The sequence below is a fragment of the Humulus lupulus genome, chromosome 8, assembly GCF_963169125.1.
Source record: "Humulus lupulus chromosome 8, drHumLupu1.1, whole genome shotgun sequence".
Lineage (NCBI taxonomy): Eukaryota > Viridiplantae > Streptophyta > Magnoliopsida > Rosales > Cannabaceae > Humulus > Humulus lupulus.
The window spans coordinates 18,311,490-18,336,900 of NC_084800.1; the positions used below are offsets into that span (position 1 = coordinate 18,311,490).

The 25,411-nt window shown below is 31.9% G+C and overlaps 4 protein-coding genes and 1 long non-coding RNA gene across 6 annotated transcripts; 2 read left to right on the forward strand and 3 right to left on the reverse strand.

Annotated features, from left to right (window-relative positions):
• The first annotated feature begins 1,549 nt into the window (after positions 1-1,549).
• On the forward strand, positions 1,550-3,351 carry LOC133793526 (probable F-box protein At4g22030). Its single transcript, XM_062230856.1, has one exon. It carries the CDS (start codon positions 1,935-1,937, stop codon positions 3,210-3,212), a length of 1,278 nt encoding a protein of 425 aa, XP_062086840.1. The 5' UTR covers positions 1,550-1,934; the 3' UTR covers positions 3,213-3,351.
• A 1,787-nt stretch (positions 3,352-5,138) lies between these two features.
• LOC133794895 (aminomethyltransferase, mitochondrial) lies at positions 5,139-8,045 on the reverse strand. The gene is made up of 4 exons (XM_062232335.1): positions 7,886-8,045; positions 6,678-7,253; positions 6,108-6,226; positions 5,139-5,833 (listed from the first exon to the last, which is right to left on the reverse strand). Exons 2-4 carry the CDS (start codon positions 7,233-7,235, stop codon positions 5,287-5,289), a joined length of 1,224 nt encoding a protein of 407 aa, XP_062088319.1. The 5' UTR covers positions 7,236-7,253; positions 7,886-8,045; the 3' UTR covers positions 5,139-5,286.
• A 2,627-nt stretch (positions 8,046-10,672) lies between these two features.
• Positions 10,673-12,446, reverse strand: LOC133793527 (uncharacterized). Its single transcript, XR_009874864.1, has 4 exons — positions 12,279-12,446; positions 12,121-12,196; positions 11,602-11,663; positions 10,673-11,166 (listed from the first exon to the last, which is right to left on the reverse strand). It is a non-coding gene; the product is annotated as an uncharacterized LOC133793527 (long non-coding RNA).
• A 1,868-nt stretch (positions 12,447-14,314) lies between these two features.
• On the forward strand, positions 14,315-16,936 carry LOC133794897 (uncharacterized). Of its 2 annotated transcripts, none has more exons than XM_062232337.1 (7): positions 14,315-14,539; positions 14,818-15,097; positions 15,187-15,318; positions 15,387-15,545; positions 15,991-16,163; positions 16,273-16,378; positions 16,562-16,936. In XM_062232337.1, the coding sequence occupies exons 2-7, from the start codon at positions 14,840-14,842 to the stop codon at positions 16,589-16,591; spliced, it is 858 nt and encodes a 285-aa protein (XP_062088321.1). In that variant the 5' UTR covers positions 14,315-14,539; positions 14,818-14,839; the 3' UTR covers positions 16,592-16,936. The 2 variants fall into 2 exon arrangements, with proteins under 2 accessions (XP_062088321.1, XP_062088323.1); XM_062232339.1 differs by having other exon boundaries at positions 14,318-14,539; positions 15,187-15,306.
• On the reverse strand, positions 16,749-20,119 carry LOC133794896 (uncharacterized). Its single transcript, XM_062232336.1, has 6 exons — positions 19,632-20,119; positions 18,575-19,228; positions 17,965-18,417; positions 17,654-17,826; positions 17,314-17,497; positions 16,749-17,106 (listed from the first exon to the last, which is right to left on the reverse strand). The coding sequence occupies exons 1-6, from the start codon at positions 20,043-20,045 to the stop codon at positions 17,017-17,019; spliced, it is 1,968 nt and encodes a 655-aa protein (XP_062088320.1). The 5' UTR covers positions 20,046-20,119; the 3' UTR covers positions 16,749-17,016.
• Positions 20,120-25,411: the final 5,292 nt, after the last annotated feature.

Sequence of the window (25,411 nt, forward strand, 5' to 3'; positions counted from 1 at the left end):
ATGATTTTGGTTTAAAATTTCTATCAGCTGTCTATAATATTCTATAATATTGAAAATTATTTTATAAATAAATTATCAAAATTAAGATAGAATGCAAAATAACTTCTAAAAAAATAAGTTATTTTGCCAAGAAATAGTTATTTTAAAAGTAATTAGTAAAAATGATATCTTTTTTTAAATATTTAGTATTCTAGTCTTGATAATTTTTTTACAAAATAACTTATCTAAAATTTCTACCATCAAAACCAAACAATAATACAAAATAAGTTCAAAAAATAAGTCATTATTACAAAGTACCCTTATTTTCCTTATTTTAATGGTTTTCCATAATGAATAATAGTGATAGTGTGGTGAATCTTAGCAACCGTGTCTTATACTAGATTATGCCGTTGGTTTTGAAGGAGAATATTTCTTGAGCCAACTTTGACTAACAACAAAAATTAGATTTCTAACTGTAGGTTTTAAATATGAATGTAAATTATATTTTATTATAAACATTATATTTTCATTAATTTTACATGTTGAGTCGATATTTTAAATTAGTAACCTAATATAAAAAAAATCTTAGCTAATAACAATTTTTAAAATATATTATCCCTATCAATTAATCGTTATTATTTGTTAATGAACATTTTTGCCTTAATAATTATTTGTTTCTCATAATATAAGTTTACTCGTTCAAGTTGTTTACTTTTTACAAGATTTTTTTTCAAAATGTTTATATTTTGCTATAAATTTTTCAATTTATTTTGGTATTTAATTTTATTAATATATTTTAAGAATTTATATATTTTATAAGAAAATTTCAAAGTATTTTACATATATATTATGACAAAATTTATTGGTTAATTTATATTTGAAGTTTTGTTTTTATCGGTTCATAAGCTTTTTCCTAGCAATTTATATTTCATGTTGTCTCTCCCTTTGAAGTTTTTTCTAATATTTATGCTGGTGATCACTAAATTTTTTTATGGACTTTACCTTTCATGATAAACTTGTGTATATATAATAGATAGAAAACTTAATGTTTTTTAAATACTACTAATTAAATAAAAAATAATGATTTGTGTACCTAAAATATATACTTAAATATTACACACACTGATGTGACAATTTAGCCGAACCAATCGCATTTATTAAAACTGAGACCTATTACTTTTAAAAATAGTAAGACATTACTGAAGGTAATGTTTAGGTGCATAGTAAATTTATTTACTTTTAATTCTTGAATGGTGTGACATATATATTAGATTAATAAGAAGGGTGGTGTCAACACTATATGAATGAAGTGGCTCATTTATTATCAATAGCTAATCATTAAGTAACACACATCCTTGGACACCTACCAAATAACACTATATATATATATTAATTAATTAAAATGAACAGAAGACTTAAATGTAATTATAGGGGAGAACAAAATAGCACGGGGATGAGAGAAATAAAATAAGTACGGTCATGAAGAGAGTAAGAAAACGCGTGGTTAATTTTGAAAGTTAATATTTAAAAATTGAGCAAAAATTTAACTATGCAATAATTATAATTAATTGATTTGAAATAAGGGCATTTTTAAAATTTCTCCATATTTATTAATTTTACTAGCTAGGAGACCAGCTCAATAGCACAGAAATTTTGAATAAGACTGCTATTATTACTTGTAGAATCTCAGATGGACGCATTTTAAGAATAGAATAGAATAGGTCATCAAGATCACCATGTGGGCCGAGTCTTGTACAATTCAGCAGCTGACTATGTCGTTTTGGTTCTAATTCTACTTCTATTAATTATACAACCTATTCTTTAATTTATTTTTATAAATACCATCACATAGCTGCCTACTTCGCAATCCAATCCACTCCAAACCACAAAATCTTTGCTTTACTTCCAAAAACCAAAGAAAAAGAAGGAAAAAAAAAGCGCTAACTAAAACTACAATGTCAGCTTTACAAACCTCGTCTCTCATATTCTCTTCTCCTTCGTATTCAAAGAGAACCAATGCCGCTATCCATGTCCCAAAGCTTCCAAATGTCCGTTTCACAGTTCCAAAACAATCATCCTTAACTTTAACGAAGCAGCTGGTTATTGAAGAATTGAATAACTTAAAGCAAGGATTTAACACCCAAAACGACGAGTCCAATAATGGCCGTCATCACAATGCTACAGCATCTACATCAGCCATTACAGCCCAGCTCTACGCCATACTCGAGGCCGTCAACGACAGAGTTGAGATGCACGATAACATTGGCCAGCAGCGAGACAACTGGAACACCCTTCTGTTGAACTCCATCAACATGATCACTCTAACCGCTACAACCATCGCCGGAGTTGCGGCGGCGGCGGCGGCTCCTGGAACGACCCTTTTGGCTTTGAACGTTTCTTCAACTCTGTTGTTCTCCGCTGCCGCCGGGATATTGCTGGTGATGAACAAAATCCAGCCGTCTCAACTAGCCGAGGAACAACGCAACGCTTCCAGATTGCTCAGAAATATCAAGACCCAGATAGAGACTGTCCTCGCTCTTCGTTCTCCGACCGAGTTCGACGTTAAAAACTTCATGGATAAGGTCTTATCTTTAGATAAAGCTTACCCTCTTCCCCTGCTTGGAGCCATGCTCGAAAAGTTTCCTCAACAGTACGAGCCAGCTACTTGGTGGCCTTCGAAACGATCCCCGAAGGGACAAAACGAATCGTTTCAAGCGGGAAAGAAGAGCAATAATGGTTGGAACGAGACCCTTGAGGAAGAAATGAGAGAAGTTATTCAAGTTGTGAAGACAAAAGATAGAGAAGATTACGAGAGGTTGGGAAACTTGGTTTTAAAAATAAACAAAGCATTGGCAATATCAGGACCTTTGCTTACCGGCATTGCCGCCGTTAGCTCTCCGTTTGTGGGACATGGAGCATGGGGAGGTGTTCTTGCAGTGACTGCCGGTGCTCTAGCTAGCGCCGTTAACGCATTTCAGCATGGTGGACAAGTAGGGATGGTGTTCGAACTGTACAGAAACTGTGGAGGTGCTTTCAAGCTTGTGGAAGAAGAGATTGAAGCTACCATTGCAGAAGAAAACTTTGAGAGAAGAGTAAACGGGGAGTTGTTCAAACTGAAATTAGCTTTAAAATTAGGAAGAAGCTTGTCGCAATTGGATGAGCTTGCTGCAAAATCTGCTTCGTCACGTGCCAATGGAACCGCCATTGACGAATTCGCTAGCAAGCTTATCTGAGTCGATTTTTTATTTATTTTATTTTTTAAATTCTTTGATTGACAGATTCTTTGTAAAAATATAACATACGTGCATTAACGATAACGTTCCTTCAAGTTTGTACTATAGTAATGAATAGACTATATACATCAATTGTTAATTCTTTGGCTTTTACTACCAAAACCAGTTAAATTAATATTACATTATTACAAGAATACAAAAATTTTCTTGTGTAGTTAAAGAACAAATTTGGTATTTTAAATAATATAGCATATTTTCTTTATTAAATTAACTAAGACATCTCAAATCATATTTATTTGATTTTTTTTACAAATTAAATTATTATAAAATAAGTTCAAAAATATTTTAAATTTTGAATCACTAAAATTTTATTAGGAATTTTATTGAATAATATATATAATGTCCTATTAAATTATAACGTATTTTTTCTCTTTTTTTATTTGTATACATGTGAATTTTTATAAATGATAAATCTTTAATATAATTTTAGTGTTGATTTAAAAATTATTAAATCTCTATTTTTTAAAATTATATTAATATATAATTATTAACAATTCACGTGCATTATTCTAAAAAAACATCACATGCATTTAAACATTTAAGTTATTTTTGGATGGAAAAAACCCATTCACTATTCTATATATTCTTTCAATCACTTTTTTTAAGGAAAAAAACATTTATAAATACAAAGAAAAAAAGTTTGCCTATAAAGATTATATAATAATGCTATCATTATAGAGTATTCCCATATTTTAAAAATCAATAATATTTAATAAATTTTCTAATAAAATTTTAATTGTGTAAAATTTGTATTTATGACTTATTTATTTTTTCAAATAAATATGATTTTAGAGATTTTAGTTCAAAAAAATAATGTTTTTTTTTCGGGAAGGTATGATTTGAATTACTAAATTTGTTATTTTATTACACAAAAATAAACAAAACTTACTATTTTTGTAACACACAACATATTAATTTGATTTTAAGGGTTTTAGTAGAATTAATTGAATTGAGGGGTAATTTGTCAATTACTTTGACTTGAAGGGTTTTAGTATAAAAAACCAAATTCTTTTGTTCTTTTTTATATATAAATGATATTTCATAAACGTATATCTATATAAATAAAAACAAAGGTTTTTACTGAGTTCATGTATGTGACAAATTGGAGTAGTTGAATGTTTGCAACTGATGGTATTATTTTATTATGTTGGTGTTGGCTGAAAGAGAAAAGTTATTGGTTTGACGTTTGACCAAAGAGTGCTCAGTCTTGTCATAATTTGAATAATTCTTTCTCAGGATTTTGGTCTTGAAGAGAGATCACGCCAAAATTTGTACCGGTCAATATAGTTGGTTCAGTTTCCCCCCATAACTATATTATTTGGATTTTGTTGAATGGTTAATTTTATGCAGTTGAAAATTAAAATTTGAATTAGACAAGATAAGGGTACTTCAAATATGGACTTCAACCTTAGCCATCACCTGCGGTGGTGGTCGCTGCACGATGACAATGAGAGGACCCGCCATAAATTTTCACTAAATGTTGTGAGTCTAAATTTTCTAATGTTCTTTGTGGTGCTAATGGATGTCCATTAATAAAACGTGGGTCATAATCCTTATTCCATTCGACTTGTGACACAAGTAAATTCCTCAAACCGCGCTACGCTAGAGACCAAGGCTTGTTGAATATTAGTTACTATTAACAAGGCACAATTGGATTAGAAATGCAGCTACATTGAACAATACAAGTTTCTTCTTTAACAACAACTTTGTACTTTCTAAAAACTTCAATCAATGAGCTTAAGACTTAATAATCCATCTCTCTTATTCATTCCAACATTTCATTCCCGTTTCTTCTTCAACCCTTGTATTACAAATCCACAATTTTAAACATTCAGTACTGCTAATGACAAAATATAATGGAGAAAATTTGAAGAAAGAAACATTTCATTCCATTCAGAATGTGTAGGAAATAGAGAATTGAAATTAGCATTGACTGCAGCAGTCAAGTTTTATGAAAATGCTGTCCATGATGAACGAATTAGAATATTTCTGGCACTGAGAAGCCACGCCTAAATCAGGTTGGCTTATAGTATTTTGTAGGTACAAATGGCATTTTTGTGATAGCCCCATCATAGGCCTTTCCTCGAACTGCAATCTTAACTTTGGTCCCTGCCTTGTGTAGTCCAGATTTCACATACCCCATAGCTATGTTCTTCTTGAGGCAAGGACTAAATCCTCCACTGGTGACTTCCCCAATGTTTTCGCCCTTCTCGTTCTGAATCTCACTGTGGCTTCTTGCAGGTGGGCCTGATGAGATCAAACCAACACGCCTAATTGATGGACCTGTTTCCAGTTGTTTGAGGATCACCTCAGCACCCAGAAAACCACCTTCTGCCCTTCTTCTCTTCCCTATGGCCCATGTAAGTCCAGCCTCAACAGGTGATATGTGTTGTTCCATATCATTGCCATACAAACACAGTCCTGCTTCCAGTCGAAGACTATCTCGAGCACCCAAACCAGTCAGTCTCACCTTTCCTTCTGACTTTTCCAAGATTGCTTTGGCAAGATCCACTGCATGCTCGGAAGGAACAGAAATTTCAAATCCATCTTCACCGGTGTACCTAAAAAGCTCAGCAGAATGTAAAAAGATATTGAAATGATCAGATATACTTCATTGATTTTCAATGTTAAATGATAAAAATACATGGTACTTAAAGGACCAGAATGATATGCTCAGAGCATGAGAAAGAAGGACAGAAATAGAAAATTCAGAGCACCTGCTAAAACAGTACTGATACAAATTATGCTTCATTAGCTGAACATTGAATAGGAACAATAGAAATCAGCCTTGCTGTTACCAATTTAATGTTAAGTTTGGAACAGAAGGAAACATACCCGGTTCTGGTGAGGAAGCATTTTGAGCCATTGATATCCAACACTCGGAAGTCTCCAAAATAGAACTTGCTCAAATCATCTTTTGTCAAGTGTTGAAGAGTTGGAGCAGCAAGTGGGCCCTGTAGAAAAGAATTCCAGAAACTCTTCATACATGTAACCAATAACCATAAGGGAATCTAATGAGAAAATAAGAACAGTGAGGAGTAAAGTGGGCCTTATACATTAATAGGGGTAGTAGCTCCTATCAAACAAGTTAATCACCAACTTAAAATTAATAAATTTTAGCTGTCAATCTGTATTCAGCATTGTTTCCAGACCATGGTTCTTTACTTGAAAGAGGGAACAAAAGACATAGGGAACAAGACAGAAAAAGAGAAGCAATGCCTGAAAAATTTGTTGAAGAATGCAACATTAAACACTAACCAGAGATCATTGAATTATATACATTAGCCAAAAGGTGACTAAATATCCTCAAAATACTACCATTGTAGGTTTATGACATGGAAAACAAACAGCAGACATCAAAAACAGAAAATAGGTGAACAAAATTGAATGAACTTTAGAACAGACCTGGAGGGCTAAAAGAGATCTCTCATCATGGATGTGCCATGAGACATCCCCACCTTTGGATTTGAACACTTTCATGTGCTCCTCAATGTGAGCCAGATCCTTATCCCTGCACCCAGCATTCACCACCAAGTATATATGATCATCAGTAACCTTGGTGATCACAGAGTCATCAATGGCACCACCCTTCTCATTTGTAAATACAGTAAGCGTTCCTGTTCCTTTGGCAAGCCCGGCAACATCAGCAATAACAAGTTTCTCAAGGAAAGAAATACTGTCTTTTCCTTTGAGGCTCAGTCCACACATGTGGGAGACATCAAATAGACTCCCGTTGTCCCTACAATTGACAGTAGAGTCCATGATTGAGTCTTTGTACTGAATAGGCATGCTCCACCCGGCAAATGGTACCATCTTCCCACCGTTTGCAACATGGAAATCATAAAGAACAGTTTTTTTGAGCTCAGAGTCCACAGAATAATATCGACGAGCTACCGCCTTTTTATCAGCCTGTGCAAGGCGGCGGGTGATTGATTGGCCAAGTTGCCATAAACCCCCTCTCATTTTCTATACAAAAAGTATCTGACAAATAAAATTACAGGAGCTTTCAGGTACAAAAGAAAAATTAAGATAGATTCCCAATAGTCTAACACTACATCTTAACATAAAGTATGTGATAATTGGCGTATCTTCTAGTCAGAAAAAAAAATGGGAGGGACTAAACATTGGCAAACCAAAATAAAAGCCAGAATAATCAACAGAGCGATAGTCACCATTCCACAAAAATAATAATTTACAGTATTGAATTATCATTGGTTAATTTAAGAGAGAGTATGTTTAAAACAATAAGCCATTAAACGATCCATGTCAAATTTGCTTAAGCTCCAATAGGGTACTTTGGCATCAAGAACCAGGCAGACTAGCATTGATGAAAATGTTAACAGTCCAGTCACTATATGGCATTCGTAAGAAAAAATCAGTGACGAAACTTCAAGCTGATATGAAATCAATGAGTCATCTAGATCCCACCTCATATTTTCCATAAAAATACAAGACTAATTTACAGAATGACGCAGATCCCCAAACCCAAAAGCCAAAACTTTTTCCATAAAACGAGAGAAAAGAGATAACATTGGATAAAGACTAGATAATGTGCTTCAAAACTAAAGAACCGAATTGAAGAAAGAAGAGAAAGACATAAATAAAACTCTTACCGAGTGTAAAGGATTGAGCAGTAGTCTATCCTTGGCTTTTCAGAAAAATGCAAATCTGAGAGCCCAAAAGACCAACTCCCACCAAGAAAGAGATTGGCTTTTATATATATGTATATGTGTATGACTCTGCAAGGCAGTGAAGAGAGATAATGTAACCGAATATGTGTACCGCAGTACAAAAAAATAAAAATAAAAGTGAAAAATGGTTGGTCGGGTGTGGTTGGTGGAGAAGGAACGATTCCTCTTCTATATGGAGCCAGCCCCATCGTAAGTGAGTGGTGATTGCACTACAAGACAAATACCCCATTTTATCCTTTTCTTCTTTTCCGTAGGAATCAGGTGTTTCTCGGTTACTTTTGTTCTTATGTACTTGAACTAATCCACGGTTCTGAGGAGGTAATATCTGACTCCGCATCGTTTTTTCGGCTGACACTACAATCACATTTGACTTTTGTGCCAAACTAAAATGTAGAAGTGATATGCATGGTGGGCTTAGAAACAGGTGATCGGAGTCATGACACAACACCTAAGTGGGTGAGGAATCGCTATGAAGGGTAGAATAGGAATAGAGGGAATAAAAATAGGAGCATTATTATATTTGCACCTAAAATTTGATTAATATAACTAATTTTTATTAAAAATTAACATATAATATTTTTTTTTCCAGCTTAGGCGCATATTTTTTTAATTTTTTTATATTCTAAAAAATACCTATAAATAATTTATATTTTAAATATTTAAATAAAAAATTAAAACAAAAAAATATATAAAAATTAAAAAATGTCAAAAAAATATGAAGAAAAAGTGTTAAAATGATTTTTTTTTTATTTAATAGGGTGTCTATATACATATTTTTTTGGTGTGTAAATATTATACCCCATAAAAATATAAAGGAAATTGGAGAAACAACCCTTTTTTTTAATGTCATTTTGTAAAAAAAAAAATTAAAAATAAGATTGTATATAAAACGAAAAAATATATTATTTTACTTTACAACATTAAAAATATATTTTTTGATTAATTACTCCAAGTCTCTATATATAATAGTGATTCGAATTCAGATTTATGTAACAGGTGACTAGATTAAAAAAAATCCATGGGAAATGAACTTGCCAAAGACAATAGTTATGCTTGTAAGAGAAAATGGAAAATGGAAGACATGAAGTCGAAGACGCATGCCATTGTTAAGGCGAATCTATTTTTCACTTGTCTTTATTTTTTTTTTATTTTTTTTTTGGGATAACACTTGTCTTTATTTGATGATCGCAATTATAGACTTAATTAAAAATAAAACAATGAGATAAGTCATCTATGTTATGTTGCGATTATTTATATATTATGAAGGCAAATAATTTTTGTATCCTTACTGTACAGAGTCACATTCTACCAAGGATTGAAATATAATTTATTTATTGAATACATTTGTGTCATGTATATATCTCAAAATGTATGTATATTTTTTTTGTTGCAACGACAAATTTATTTTAAAAAATATATAACGTATCACTAGGAGGAAAGAAGAGAATTCCTCCAATTAAATAAGTTTTATATCTACCTAAGAGTATGCAGAACTAATTTATGAGAATCATAGATTAGGACATTCTTGGTAATTGGACACCAACCAAACTTAATACAATATATGTAAATCTTCAATATAGCTGGAAAAAAAAAAAAAAAAAACCACAACCATCCATTTTTCTAGAGAAGAAAAACCAACCTACAAAATAAATGAAAAAAATAAGACAAGTGCATTATTTTTTAAAAAAAAAATAATACAATAAAATATATATTGACAAACAAAAATAAAGAGATTTATGTAAGAGAACAATTTATATTATTGAATTTAAAATAATTTTAAAATGTACTGACTAAAATAACTAACAATTAGTATTGTAGTAAACTAACAAATTACATATAGAGATATCTCTTCAAATAATAATAACTAATCATTATTATCTAAAAAATAAATAATAAAATAATATACTAATTTGAAATATTTAACTAACAACTATTTGCTAATATTTAGGGAAAGTTATGTATCCAAATTTCTTGAATCTTAACTCTAAAAAACGTTTTCTGAGAAAGAAAAAAAACTGCTAGAAAACATATAAAACAAATAATTAAGAAACTTTTATGAAAAAATAAATCACCATTGAAATTACTGGCATCAACTAATATATAAAATTTGTAAAATAGTAATGAATCCGGAAAAATTAATTATTTTCTTTTCAAAGAAAAACTTAATTGATCAATTAAATGAAATAAATTTTAAAATGAATCTATAAGAAGAAAGAAAACTTGTGATTTTCATTGACTTACACAAATAAACTTAATGGAACATAATAAAATACAAAAACTATTGATAACACAACAAAATATAATAATTATCGATACTGCAAAATATATTGAAGAAAAGTATAGGAAACGCACATATATTGAAGTCAAACTAAATGACTTTCATACTTAATTGAAAATATATGGAAAATACACATAACAGAGCTTAATATACAAATAAAATGTGATGATTTGTTTTTCGTTAATTTACTTAAACAATCAAATAAGAAAAAAAGAAAAAAAATTATGTGGTTCAGCAATTAAAATATGCATACGTCCATGAGTCACTTTTATTAAAATATGCTTCAAGAAAGAGCAATAATCACATGTTGTTTGTAACACCCTCACTACTTTAGTTAAAACCATATTTGAAGTGTTACGTTTTAAAACTAAATCATAATTTATTACTGCGGAAGACTGGACATTTTTTTTTTAAACTTGAAAACTTATATCACATTATTTACATTAAACATAAAGTGTGTCTCAAACATATTATACATAAGTATTAAATAACCCAATTTGTTTTCAAAACATAACTTCACACTTTATTACAAATATCACACTAATAACTGAAATAACCCACAAAAAGGTCAATATGTTCATATATACAAATCAGGATCAGAACCATGCTTTAGTTCTCCTTATGTCATTCACTCATTTCTTTCTCTACTTGCAACACAAGACAACTGTGAGCCTAAAGCTCAGTAAGCAAAGTAATGCATGCAATGCTAATGATTACTCCATGTCAAATGACATACACAACTTCTTTTTAAATTTTGGGCCCCCTTAAAATTGTGCACACTGTTTGATTAAGCCAATGCCTGCAGGGCTTATATCATATAAAATCTCATGGGTTCTCCTCCGGCTAGCCATCACCACAGTAGGGCACATTAAAAACTTTATTCCATCGTCGCCCCGTCGGGCTCAAGAGTTAAGGCGGTCATACACTGTGGTGTCAATACATATAACAATAACTCAGATGGAGGAGAAATAAAAACGGAAACATGGCAAACAATTTAATTGGTTCACTAAAACCTAGCCCAAATTATTGGGCAGCCACTATAAGCCTACTATAGGCATCCGTTTACACTTATTAACACTTTCATTTGCTTTTTCAAAACAGTGGCACTGAACTTAAATTTCTTATTACAACTTTCTTTTATGTTGCACAAAACTTGCAAATGCATCATTTAATTAATTATCATAATATCATGCATGGTCTTATATCATATAATAATTTACCATATCACTATTATTTCATGCATACAAATTTATGATGAAGTGTCAATGTATGTTAATACCACTTACTCACAAAATATTCATATAATGCATACTTTCACATAACATGTAATTCTTGTGTTGCAGTTGAGTACTTTACTTACCTTCTGTCCAAAATATATTTCACCGTGTAACAAGTGGTGTCTTAGGTGTTGATGTGCTTATCCTGAAAATAGCATGGATTTCTCATCATAATGATGGCAGTAATACATTGAACTCTCATTTAAAAATACTCATAAAACATCATATCAAATTTCTTATCCAATTCGTGCCTAAAATGCCTTAAACCACCTAGATCGAGCGTTAAATTTATCTTAGACATTTGGAGAAATTTTGACAGAGTTTCCCCTTAATTTTAGCTATCCTCAAATATCAAAATCAACATCAAATAACCTGCCATAACCATATATCCCAAATACCAACATGATTCATTATAAAGTTATCATATACCGATTTTAATAAAATTCTTATCTCCTAGATCATCACCCAAATTAAATGAGTCTCCACATATATTCAAACATTTATAAACATATACACTCTCTTATAAATTCAATCAAATAACCAAAAATCAGTTTGTACTCCAAGAATCCCAAAAACCTCATAAAATACAAATTTTCACTTACCGAGCAACTTTTCGGCGAAAACAATCTCTTCTAGCTTTTCTAAACCTCAAACCACTTGGAAACCACCAAGAAATATCTTAACAAGAGATAAAACACCATAGATAAGCTCTCAGCAAAATTCAAAAAACATATTTTAACTTTCAAGTACAAGAACTTACCATAAAAAGGCTAGATCTAAGCTTAATCCACTTCTTTGACTTTAATTTCACTTGGATCTCCTTAGAATTTCTTCAAACCAGCCAAGAAATGGTTTTTGGTTTTCTTTTCTCTCTGTTTTTCAGAGTAATGGTCGTGCAAAGTGATAAGGTTGATGAAAATTCTTTATTTTCAATGATTTGGCCTTATTGTATCAAAATTTGACACATTGCACCTCATCATTTCACCTTTTGACTTATGAAAACCTTATCACTTCAATAATTTCAACTTAATCATCTGCTGGGCCTATTATCCTTATGTGAAAACACTCACACCAAACCTTAGGTCCATATGAGTTCATACCCAATAGTTATGCTTACTCGATCGAGCGTAGCGCACTTATGCTATGCTCGTTTTGACTTTGCATCAATACCACTGATTATGTATACCTCCCATCAAGAATTGATCTAATGGTTCTAAAACCATTTTTACTTCATCAATGAGACCTTAATCATACCTCAATTATATTTGATAAATCCACTAATACTCAATTTTACCCCGAAATACTAGTAATCGACATTGTACTATTTTTCACCACTTAACATATTTTGCTTTCTATATCTCACTTAATTCCATGCCTTGTCCATATTTTTCATACTTTCTTATATTTTGAGCACATCAAACACCCATAAAAGACAACTCAAATGTCACAAGGTTAATAATATTGAGCATACATATAGACATCACATACACAACTTTTATACTTATACATGAAAACACTTATAAGAATATGCATATGCTCAAATTATATATATATTGTATGATATGTAATGCAATGCAATGCAATCATATGATTATTGGCTATATTATATCAAAATAATGTGGGTGCTACAGTGTTTCTCCACTCAATCATGTACGTGAGTACAAATGAATAATCACATAGTGTTTCTCCGTCCAATGCTGTGCGTGAATACAAATGACCAAATTCAGACTATTTATAGACTTATTACAAGAATATATTCCCACAAGTTTAGGGAAGTTACAACATACATTCAAATTTAAATTCATGTGAATAACCTAATAATAATACAATTAAAATACATTATTTAAATGAAAATCCCATAAAAATATGGATTTAATACATAGTTTTAACCAATCCAAAGGAATAAGCATTTCCAAACAATCTCTCCGTGTATATATTTAACGCGTCTTTGAGCTTGATCACTACCTCAAGCGTTTTCGAGATCACCCAAAGCTTCAAGCTCACCATTCCAGTTATTACCACATCTTTGCTTGTTTAGTCGTTCGAACTCATCTCCTGGAAGAAACTGATACTTTCGACCCTACAACCCATGCTCGAGCGCTAAAGACATAGCTAGGGAACTTCGTGACAATTTGTGCAAGTATAATGCTAATATTTGTTAATCCTAAACTTACTCTTTATGAGCCTACATTTTGAAACTGCTTATTTATTTTCGAAATTTTGGTGTAACAAAATGCAAAGAAAAATTGGGAAGACTATAGAGATGAATTAAAAAATAAGGCATGTCCTATCATGAGGACACTCATCTCAAATCTTTTTGACATTATTGGACCCCAAAATCAATGAAATCGAGTAAACAATGAATCAATGAAATAAAATATAAAGACAAAAAATAAGTATAGCACTAGTGAAATATTAGTTTCATCCAAGATGAACATTCAGTTATATTTTTTATTTTATTTTTTTGACAAAAGATGAACATTCAGTTTGATCTCAAGTAAAAGTTCCAATTTGAGATTTAATTACTCTATTCAATATAATATTATGTTAAACTTTAAACACAATATTGAAGTATCCCAAAAATGTGTCATTTTTTGCTAATTTATTTAACTTTTTAGCTCTTGGGTAGTTGGGTTCGTTGATCTTCTCAAATAGACACAAAACAAATTTAGCAATTGGGAGAAGTCATTAAGGAAGCGACGTCGTTATCAGGGTTGCCTTGCAAATGGCAAACTTGGAAGTCCCCCACGTCTGTGGATTCTTATAACAGCCAGAAAATATTTTTTTGGAATATACATAAATCATTCCATTGCCGAATCTCTGTAGCCATTCATAAAATTGGTGGCTTCAGTAATAAGGCCCTCAAGATTTTTATTTATTTATTTCTTATAGATAAAGAATAACCTATTCTTTTAATTCGTGTTAATTGATTTATTATCTATATTACTCAAGTCTTTAACTCGAAGCTTCTTGTTGTGTCCTTGTATTTGCAGATGAAATTATCATCCATATTCTGATCAGGTTGGTGCTTTTATGAAATTCTCTCTCTGTTCTGTTTGATCTTCGTGTCATAAGAAATTATGAATATACCTGAAATACAGATGTTTTGAAGATTACCCATTTGGAAGCTAGTGAATTTGAGCATATGTTTCTGTCTGGCTATAATTGGGCATAGTTGTATTTTTTTCTTGTTCTTTCTACTTTTATCTGTAATTTTAGTATATACGTGAGTATTATGATTCTTTTATAAGAAACTGATTTCTATCTAATTTTTGGGTTTAATATTCGATTGTTTGAAGGAAATCTTATCATGGTCTAAACATGCTGATGGTGTATGCACCGGTAGCTCCTACTGCAAAGTGCCTGACATACCCAGATTATAATACTCTGCATCATGAAGCATTGCCATCTAGGAGTACCCATGTCAATTCCTTGATCAATGTTTCATTAACCCCCAAACTACTTAGGACCCCATGTAATTGTACACTACCTTCTTCCTTGTTTTCCTGGAAAGACCGTTTTCAGCTGAACACCAATCACGTGTGTCAGCCTCACCATGTGGCTACAAAGAAATGGCTAGTAAGTATTTTTGGTAAATTTTATAGATGATCTTTTAAAGGTTATGTTTCGAGTGATTAGAATGTTTGATACACTTTTGACTTTTATAGTGCCGGTTGGATGATTCGATTCCATCTGATGAAGAGTATCGTTCTTCACGGAACATAGCAATTAGTCTATTCAGGCGGTACAGGAATGTGGTTGATCGTGGAGGAGGGGACAACCTAAAAGTATATTCAGCGGTTTGGTCTCTTGTGTTGTGAGGTTTTGCTTAATTGTCTTTACTCGAATAACGATTTCGGTTGATCAGGAGTTTATCAGTGCTGGGGTGAATGCTTATGCTCTGGGATGCACTGATGAAGGGTTAAGGAAAGAACTTGCTGATTTGAGAGAATCTGGTGTTGAAATTGATGTAATGCAAACTTATGGTGGAAGCACCAGTTTGAAATCCAAGATTGGATCAGAGGAGGTAAGACACTTCTATCGTAATTAGTAAATCTATTCGGTTAAAAACAATATTATCTGGCATTATTGCAACACTAGCGTGCCAGTGTCCAAGGTGCTGGCTGGTTTTATATCAAGAGCTTTGAAGCTCTTAACTGCCATCAACCCACAAAGGCACAAACCACACAAGAATACAAAATGCAGAAAAAGATGAATCACATCCAAGATTATGTGGTTCAGATTAGTACACACACGAATGAATTCTTACAGAAAGATTCTGAGACTCAATAACTGACTCTAACTTAGGTTACCATCTGATTCATCTGATGTGTACAAGTAACTCGTGTGAACCAATTAAACAATACATGTGAAGTTTGCCACCTACTTCATTAGCAGCAATTTCATTTGTTTATCTGTTATCATATAAGCTGGTTAGTGGAATTCATTTGTTCCTTTTTTCGATAATACAGGTAGAAGAATGCATATTGTGGTTGAGCATTATATTCATAACCATATTATGTACACCACAACCGACAATAGTTAGGTGGTCATCTACTCCTCCAGTGTCAGACGAAATAAGGCTTCAGTGGAAGGGCTTCTGTGCTCTCATAGCAAATGCATACTACGTGCGAGGAATGGCATGGTAAGGTGCTTCCACCATGTGCCATATCTTGATGAGATTTTATGTGCTCCTTTCCTCTGTCATTTTTTTTTATTTGAGCGGGATGACTTGCTTTGTTCGTTTGCTGCAGGCTTCCTGTAAAGACTCTTCAACTAGAGCAGATGGCAGTGGTGGGACGAGCCGAGGAGCCCTCAGTGGTTGCTAGCCGAATGCTATTAGTGTTTAGCACACTGGAGGTTAGCTTAGCTCAATGTTAACCAAGTAGTGATAAATCACATACACACATCAATTCAGATGGTAAAATATAGAAATACACAAAAAGGATTTGGCCCTATTAACAGATCGTTTCCCCCTGGTGGGTATCCCTTGTGATCAAATATAACTCGTGTTGCTAACTTCAATGTTATTTGCATATGCAGGTGGTGAGTCCACAGTGGCCTAGAGTATAAAGGCGATTTTCTACTGATGAAGCCCATCTCTGGTGTTAAGGTTTACAATAGCAATTTCCAAGTTCCAAACAGTGGATGTGAAAAAAAAATCATAATAATATCAGAGGGCGGGAGAGATCAGCCATGGATTAAAAGTTTTTATACGAAAATCATGTACTAAAATATGTAATGTTCGACGTTTTCATGTAAATAAGGCTTTAATGTAGTGATCACAACTGCTCACAAGGCAATTTTAGTGCTATAAAAACTGTAACACGTTCTTGTTTGGCACTGAACACAGTAGTCATGACTCATGAATCTCAATTTTGAGAGGGAAATGTTTACATACCAAACAATGTTGATATCCTCCGTGAGTTACACATCTTTCCCGTTTGCAGTCGAACAGTTATAAAAGGTCAAAATTGAATCAAATGTACAATGAACATTTAAAAATCCTGAGTAATGAGAGCAGTCGAATCCTTTAGAATCTTTCTTGCACGCCAATGGACAGCACTGGCGGTTTCAGATGTTCCCATCTGCAAAACCAGATAAAAGTCAGTTAAACATAACCCAAATCATCAGGAAACTTCCTCAATTTTCAGATTTAACACGCTTGTGTTATGTAATACCATACAATTTCACAAAGATTACAGCCCGTTGAAATGGTATTCCAAATAAAAGAAAATAGCACAGCCCCAACCAAATTGAGGTTCTTTAAGTTAAAAAAGTCACGAAAAGCGCACCTTCATTTCTAATCGATGGTAATTTTGCCATAAGCTGAGATTTTGGCCGTAAGATGAAAGTGCAGATTCAAATAACTTCCGCGCATTTACAAGCCCATCTTTGTCACCAACTGATGCTAAGTTGGTTTCCAAATCAATGCAATTTCTGTATATAGCAAGCCCCGGATGTGGTAATGCAAGAAAGCTGCAGTGTAAGAAAAATAGAAGTTTATATCATAATACTTAGTAGAGCAACAGAGAAAACGAAATTGCAACACACTTCAAATGGCATTGCACAGCAAAAATGATAATTTTATCACCCACAAAAAGTAGATACCTAGTTCATTATCTCATGACATACCGTTTATACATTTCTCTCGCATTTTGAATTCCATCATTTTGTAAAACAAAATTCACAATAGCTGAAGATAGGGAGAAACCATTGTCACTGTCTCCATCTCTAGTTATTGATACAATAGAGAGGTCAACCAGCTTCTCAAAATATTGTTTCTGAGTTGAAAACAGTTTGAGTGCCTGCGCATGAGAAAAATGTAAGAAATAGTATCACAATATAAAGAGGAAAAGTTTAGAACATTATATCATCATGGATAGAAAGCATAATGCTAAGTCTGATCAAAAGAATCACAACTTAAAAAAATATATACAACTTACCATTATCCACAAGCTCTCAGCTTTTGAGACAGAAATTTTTGGCAAAACATCTTTCATAATTCCAAAGATAGATAGAAGGTCAGCTTTAGTTGGGGGAGATAGAGAATCTCTTGTAACATGTCTAACGTCTAGAGATGCCTTTATTAGCCATAACTGTGTTGAGTCCGAAAAAATTTCACGGCAAAGCGTATCTGCCAGGTTTCTTGCTTCACCCAGTCTTCCCAGTTGTAAATAAAATGAAACATGCTGGTATCCAAGTTCTTCAGTTATACATTCTAATGCTTTAGCCTTCTCATATATACCTAATAAATGTGATATATAAGTTGCATACTGACCGGACAATTCTGAAATTTCTTTTTCTCCTTTTTGGAGAAGTATAACACCCATCATAAACTTTGTGTAATAATTAAACACTTTGTCTGAAGGCATAACTTTAAGAGCCTCCTCATATACCTACTCATGAAAAAAAAAAACAGAACTCTTCTCAGATGATCAAGCATACAAATACAAAGAGATTCTGGACATACACTTGAGTTGCTTATAAAATGCAGGAACAGCCAGTCATTCAAACCTTTGTACAAGTATTAAGTTGATTATGTAGAAGTGGTACCTTAATTGCTTTCTCTGTTTGAGAAAGCACGAGTTCATCACTCATCCCCTCTATTGTCTCTGGATCAAATTCACGTCTTGCAAGCCAATCCCAATACTCTGGATCTGTTGAAAAATCTCTCTTCATCTCACTTAGTATCTGTTCGTGCATTTCTTCAGAATGAGCCAAGTCTAATGCATCCAATATCTCTAAAAATCTTTTCCTCAGGTTTAAACTAGAAGGAAGAGCTTCAATTGCCCCACTATATATGGCTTTTAAAATACTAAATCCTTGTTCTCGAAACACATCTACTTTCCCATGTGTCTCGCTGTTTTCCACATTCGATCCATTGTTTTCCTTATCCTCATTAAGAGACATAAATAAGTCTTCATTCTCATCTCTCCATTGTTTCTCACCGGCCACTTTCTTATCACGAACCAGAGTTCCCTCATCCTCTCCAAGAGCAACCTTTCTGGCCTTTAACTTATTAAGGTAGGTAAGTTCCATCCGAAGATACTCGATCCACAGTTCTTCTGAAGTAGGACAAACTCTCAAACCGCTCTGCATTAAAGCACGAGCTGCTGCAACATTTAAGTTGTGATCAAATTCCCAAGCAGCTGCGTAAATCCAAAGTCCCGGGACCTTTGGATGAAACCTAATAGCCTGAGCTAGGACCTGAAAAATTATAACATCAAATGAGCAACAGTTGGACGCAGCTTATATTAGTATTATTTCTCTAATATAAGCAAAAAGTTTGGTTTTTCACATCTGTCAATCGGGACATTTTGCATAATTTGACAACTAATTTGACATTTTGGTTAATTTGTTCAGTTTTCCCAATAAAGATCAACAATAGCAGAATTAACTATCCACAAGAATTTCACTATTAATTCTCAATTTTCTTATCAAGCAAACATACAGAGGAAAAGGAAAACAAATAAATAACAATATGTTTCTCTTATCGGTAAAATCAATTTTTCTTAAGACTTTAACACTGGGACATGAAAAACACAAGAACTAATTTTGTCCCGTGTATATACAAAAATCCACGAAAACCACAATACTCAATATAAGTTACCTTCTTCATCCTGCCATGACGTTTTTCCCTACAAAACTCAAGGTACCGAAACCAGAGATCAATATCGCCCTTGTAACGAGTAACCGCGAGCCTGTAAATGTCAACAATCCTCACAACGCCAGCGAAGTCTGAAACTGACTTCTTCATCTTCTTCTTCTCGTTAATTCCCTGGTTCCTCAGCTGTCGCGCCACAGACTTCTTCCTGAGCCTTCTGAGCGAGTCGAGTTGAGTCTCGTACTCAATGTAAGCCAGATAATCCTGCTTGAGCGGACTCGGCCGCTTCAGGCGGTACTCGAACTTGCGTCGCTGCTTCACTATCTCGTCAATCTCCCTGCGTGAGAAGATGCCGCGACGCTCGAGATCGTCGAGCTCATTGACCATGCGCTCCAGCCGGTACTGCACCACGTCCGCCATTTTTGTTTGTTTTCGTTTTAGGGTTTAGAGATTTATCGGAGAGGGGTTAAGGACACAATAGGTGAAGTAGTGGACGGATGAGTGCTTCGTGTAAAGGGCAAGGATACCATATATGGAATGGATCGGTCTGGGTCTGTCACGTTGGTCCATCAAGTTTGGGTCCATATATGGCAGAAGCCCAATTCAAAATTTGTGGATTTTTCGGAATATCTATTTTAAAAAGGGAAAATTACATCCTATCCCGCAATTAAAAAAAAATTAATTTATATGGTAATATAAATTAATTACCAAAATACGGTGAAATTACACCACATTGATATATCTCTTCTACTATCAACTATAAATTTGCTCTTCTACTTTTTTTATTTTATTGTTTTAGTATCATACACAAAAATTATAATTAAATATAAGGTTTTTCACTTTTTTTTTTTACTCTCCATTAATATTATATTTTATAATTAATTTGTTTACAGTCATATTTTTATTTAAATTGATATAAATAATCTTTCAATTTTTTTATATACATTCATAAATTTTTGTAACATATATTAATAGTAGTAAGAGAGATAATGATAAAAGATATTATATTATTTTGAAAATCATAACTAGTCAAATTTTAATCTAGTCAAAGTTTAAGCTTTGTTGCAAAAATATATTTTAAAGTTAAAAAATTAGTTTTGTAAATTTTTGTAACAATCATATTAAATAAATTTATAAATATTTATGTAAATGTTAGTTGCAAAAATAAACTTCTTGATTCTGAAATTAGTTTTGAAAACTGTTGTTACAAAAATGTAAAACTTGTTTACAAAATTATATTCATTCATTACTCTGTAACTGCATTTTTATATACATATATATATATAACAAAGTGTTTTATGAATAATGAATATCTTAAATTTATAGTTTTAAGTTGTATAATATAAATTTGATGGTTCCTATTATTTTTTGGTATAATATTGTAACATATGGAAAAGTATAATATTTTTATGTAAATTTTGGTAATGATTTCTTAACTATAAATTATTTTTGTAAATGTTAGTTACAAAAATATCTTTTCTAGTTATGAAACTAGATTTGTAAACTATTGTTATAAAAATAAAAAATTAGTTACGAATTTATTCGTAAGTTTTATGCAAAATTTGATTTTTGTAAATATTATTTACAAATATGTAACAGATATTTACAATTTTGTAACAGATATTTACAAGTTTGTAAACATTGATTACAAAAAATTGTATTTATCACTTTTATTTATGATTTAAAAGTCACTTCGTATTTACACTTTTGTCACTCCGTGTTTTTATAAATTGCACATTGGGATTCCTTATGTTCATTATCCGTATTTTTGTAATGCACAATATTTTTCCTATTTTTTTGAACTTTTAGTAATTTTTGTAGATTTCCCTTTTAAAAAAAATAATAATTACATCTTGCAACTAAAAAGGCATTTTATATAAAAAAAATGCCTTCACTTTTTTATTTTAAAAAATCTCTACCCATTTTAAAAATAATACTCTCAATTTAGGAACACATCTCACAAAATACGGGGTTGATTCCCTCAAAAAATGGTCATTTACCAACTCAGCATGCAAAATAGGATAGAAACTTAGAAGGCTGATTTTTTCAGTTATTCTAGATTTTTTTAAAAGCTATCTTTTGGTTACATTCAAAACAATTTAACATTGGTTACTTTTTAAACGTAGCTTAATTTTTAAGTTATGTTATGGTATCTTACTATTTATCTTACATTTTTGTTACTTTGAAATCTATTTCAGAAAACTAACAAGTTACCAAAAAGCGTGTTTATCCACTACTACAAAAGCATTCTTTTAGGACACCTTTTTAGGGCACTCACTTAGATGCAAGCCCTAAAAACAGCTCCTAGCGAGTCCTAAAAACTGATGTGCTTCCTAAAAGTTTGAATTTTTTTTTTAACAAAAGTTATTAGACTTTTTAGAACACTCATTGAGAGTCCTTAAAAACACATTTTAGGACTCGCAATGAGTGTCCTAAAAACATATGTGGGTCCAAAAAAATCTGAATAGAAAATTTAAGTGAATATGAGTGGTGACTTTTAAGGGCTCACTTTGAGTGTCCTAAAAAAGTATCAAGGGCTCCCAAACCATGTCCTAAAAAATTTTAAGTAAAAAATGACAAAAATTTCTATCATTTTTTAATTGAGCTATATTAGGGCATCATTTCTCATCAGCACACACAAAGGAAGAAGAAAAAAATCAACTGCCTCTTTCCCTCTACAACTGTCTCCTACCTCTGTCAATACGAGGCTCCAATCGTCGCCCTACCGACGTCCCCCATTGATACGCGCCGGCGCATTGGACACAGAAGGTCGCCGACCTTCGACCCATGTGAGCCCAACCCCTCACGCATCGCCCTCCACCACTTAGAGTCGTTCGAAGTCGCAGTGGTGCTATTTTTCCCAAACTCTTCCGAGTGTTTTCCGACCGCCTCGAGTCACCCCAACCCAAACGACCACCACCACCACCACGCTCCCCGAGACTTGGGCTTCAATGCCCAGTCATCATTTTCCTGAACCACCACCATGGGGTGGTGGCGCCACCGTTAACGTCGGAGCTCCCGCAAAAGCTTTGGCTATCAATAATTTTTTTTAAATTAAAAATAAAACTTTTTAGGACTCGCAATACGAGCCCTAAAAATATTCTTTTAGGACACGCAACGCGAGTCCTAAAAAACCTCAGTTTTTAAGGCTCTCAAATAGAGAACTCGCGCCCCGCGAGTCCTAAAAGCTTTTTTAATAAAAAATATTTTTTGTAGTAGTGATCATACATGTAAAAATTAATATACAGTGTCTTAAACAAGTTAGCTTTTAGTTACTTTTCTATTTGGTTATTAATAAAAGAAGTAACTAAAATTCTAGTATAAATCTCATGAGTTACAAAAAAGTGTATTGTTTGTTATGAATCCAAAAAATTTGTATTGTTTGCTATGATTCTAAAGTAACTTCTAAGATTTTTTTTTTTAATTTGTTAATCAGAATACCATATTATTTACATTTAAAAAACACGAGTGACTAAAACTTGCATTATACTTTTTCAATTAAAGTTACTATGTAATACAGAATAGTATCTTTGCTAAATATGGCAACTTGTTATTAGTTTTTAAAATAGGCTTTAAGTTAATGTAAGAGTATCTTAAATAATAAGACAACATATAACCTAAAAATTGAATGTATGTTTTTAAAGGTAATTAATCGGTATCTAAGGATCACAAACTTTTTAATAAATAGGCTTGGAGATAACTAAAATGTATTTGAAATAATATGATCTAATTTTTTTTTTATGAAAACATAACCACTAATTAGTCAGGATCATAAGCAAGCAAGCAATTGCTTTTGAAAAACCTCAAAAAAATGGAAAAATCCAGACAGCGAGATTCGTGTCTCTTCTTTAGTGCTTAACTGTCAAAATTCAACTTTTTGACTTTCAGGTATAAATTTTTATTTTTAGTATTTCTTTTATGAGATGTAGCACGTCATTTATGTAATGGTGTTTTCTATTTTCGGTACTTGAAGAAATTATAATGTAATTTTTTTTGTATGATAGCGTACATGATACTTATAGTAGGCATTCCATTCCGCCAATTTTTTTAAAATTTTTAATAATTTACAATACAAAAATCAGAGTTCAAATAGTTTGTTTTCCACGCATATAAAATAACATGCACACGTGCAACTGACTATTTAAACTTTGATTTCGACACCATAAATTATATGGAATTTTATGAAAATTAGCGGGAAGTCTGTTATAATTAGCGGGAAGTCTGTTATAACTATAATATACGTCATCTTGTAAAAAAATTGGGTTATAATTTCTCAAAGTACCAAAAATAAAAAAAATACTCCTAGAGATACCCCTACTTAATAAAATTCATATGTATATATATACATATTTTAAATATAAAATTAACTATTTTATGGTTTAATAAAATATCAACTGTCTGTTTTTCTTTCAAGAATTGAAACATTTGAAAAAAAATCATAATTTGTTTTTTTTTTAAATAAGGAAGAAATATTGTTATTGTAAATGGAAAGAAAAATTTATCGTAAAAAAGTTAGTTTGTTATTTCTAATTATGGGTATATTTGAATAAATTCTTAAGTATACAACTAAAAAACTGCTCATTCTTATTAGATAAATAATATATTTTGACTTTTTTTTAATTAGTAATGCATCGTATTTATCAGTTTTGGTGAACATGATTTTTTTTCTAGATTGTAAGTTAGATTATATGGTTTATAAAAAAAATTAGTAAATTTCTGATAAAGTATCAAACTTAGCCATCAATCAGATTATTCAATCTTTTACGCTGATCAATTTTTTAAGTGAGGGGTTTTGTTGAAAAGAATAAATCTTTTAGTTTTTGAATATTGCAACAGTTTATTTAATAAGAATTAATAAGTAAAAGCATCTGTTGCAAATTAAAATTATTTGGTTTGGTGTAAGTTTTGATAGTCTGTATTATTATTCTTTATCTTTTACGGAAAAACAAAATAGTTGCCGATTTCTCACTATGATGTTACACAAATACTAGAGACATAAAATTAACTACATATAATTTCCTCATAGCTCCACTGTTTTTGTATTTAACAAAAGAAATTATTCGTAGATTATGAGTTTACTTTTAAAAAGAATAAATTATCGTTAGTTTTAGTCTTTCCACAATTAAATGAATATTTAAGAAATGAGTATTATTATTTGGTTTCTTAGGTTATCTTCAATGCAACCAACTCTAAAAATGATCACAATTACCCCACATCATTTTTAACCAATAATTATAAATTTTAATTTAATAAAAGAGAGAAATTTGGCACTGTTGCCACACAACTTTGGTGGGGACCTGCATGGTAAATGACATATGTGAGAAATTTGGCATATGCTCTTAAGATGTCTTTTTAAGAGTGGTTAATATTTTTTAATGTTACTTATACTAATAATATAATAGCATTTTATATAATGTTAGGTACCATGGGTATCCCTTGACAATACTCTTGAAGAAGCTTTGATGTCATGCAGTCTATACATGCGACATTTGTTGAGTAATTAATTAGTGAGGAATAAGTACTTAGTATTATTCCATTGCTGATAAAATGTAGTTGATTTAATTTGATGTTTCATGCCAAAGTGTAGTTACTCTAGCTTAGGCATAATATTCATAGTATGAGAAATAAGAATGTAAAGAGAAAAAAAAAATCCATTTAGGTTTCCAATCATATAATATTATCTTGAAACAAACAAACCAAAACAAAAAACAAACTTAAGATGTATATATATTTATTATATGGCTAATGAAGTTGTCAAGAATTTTAAATGTTCTTTTGGTCCCCAA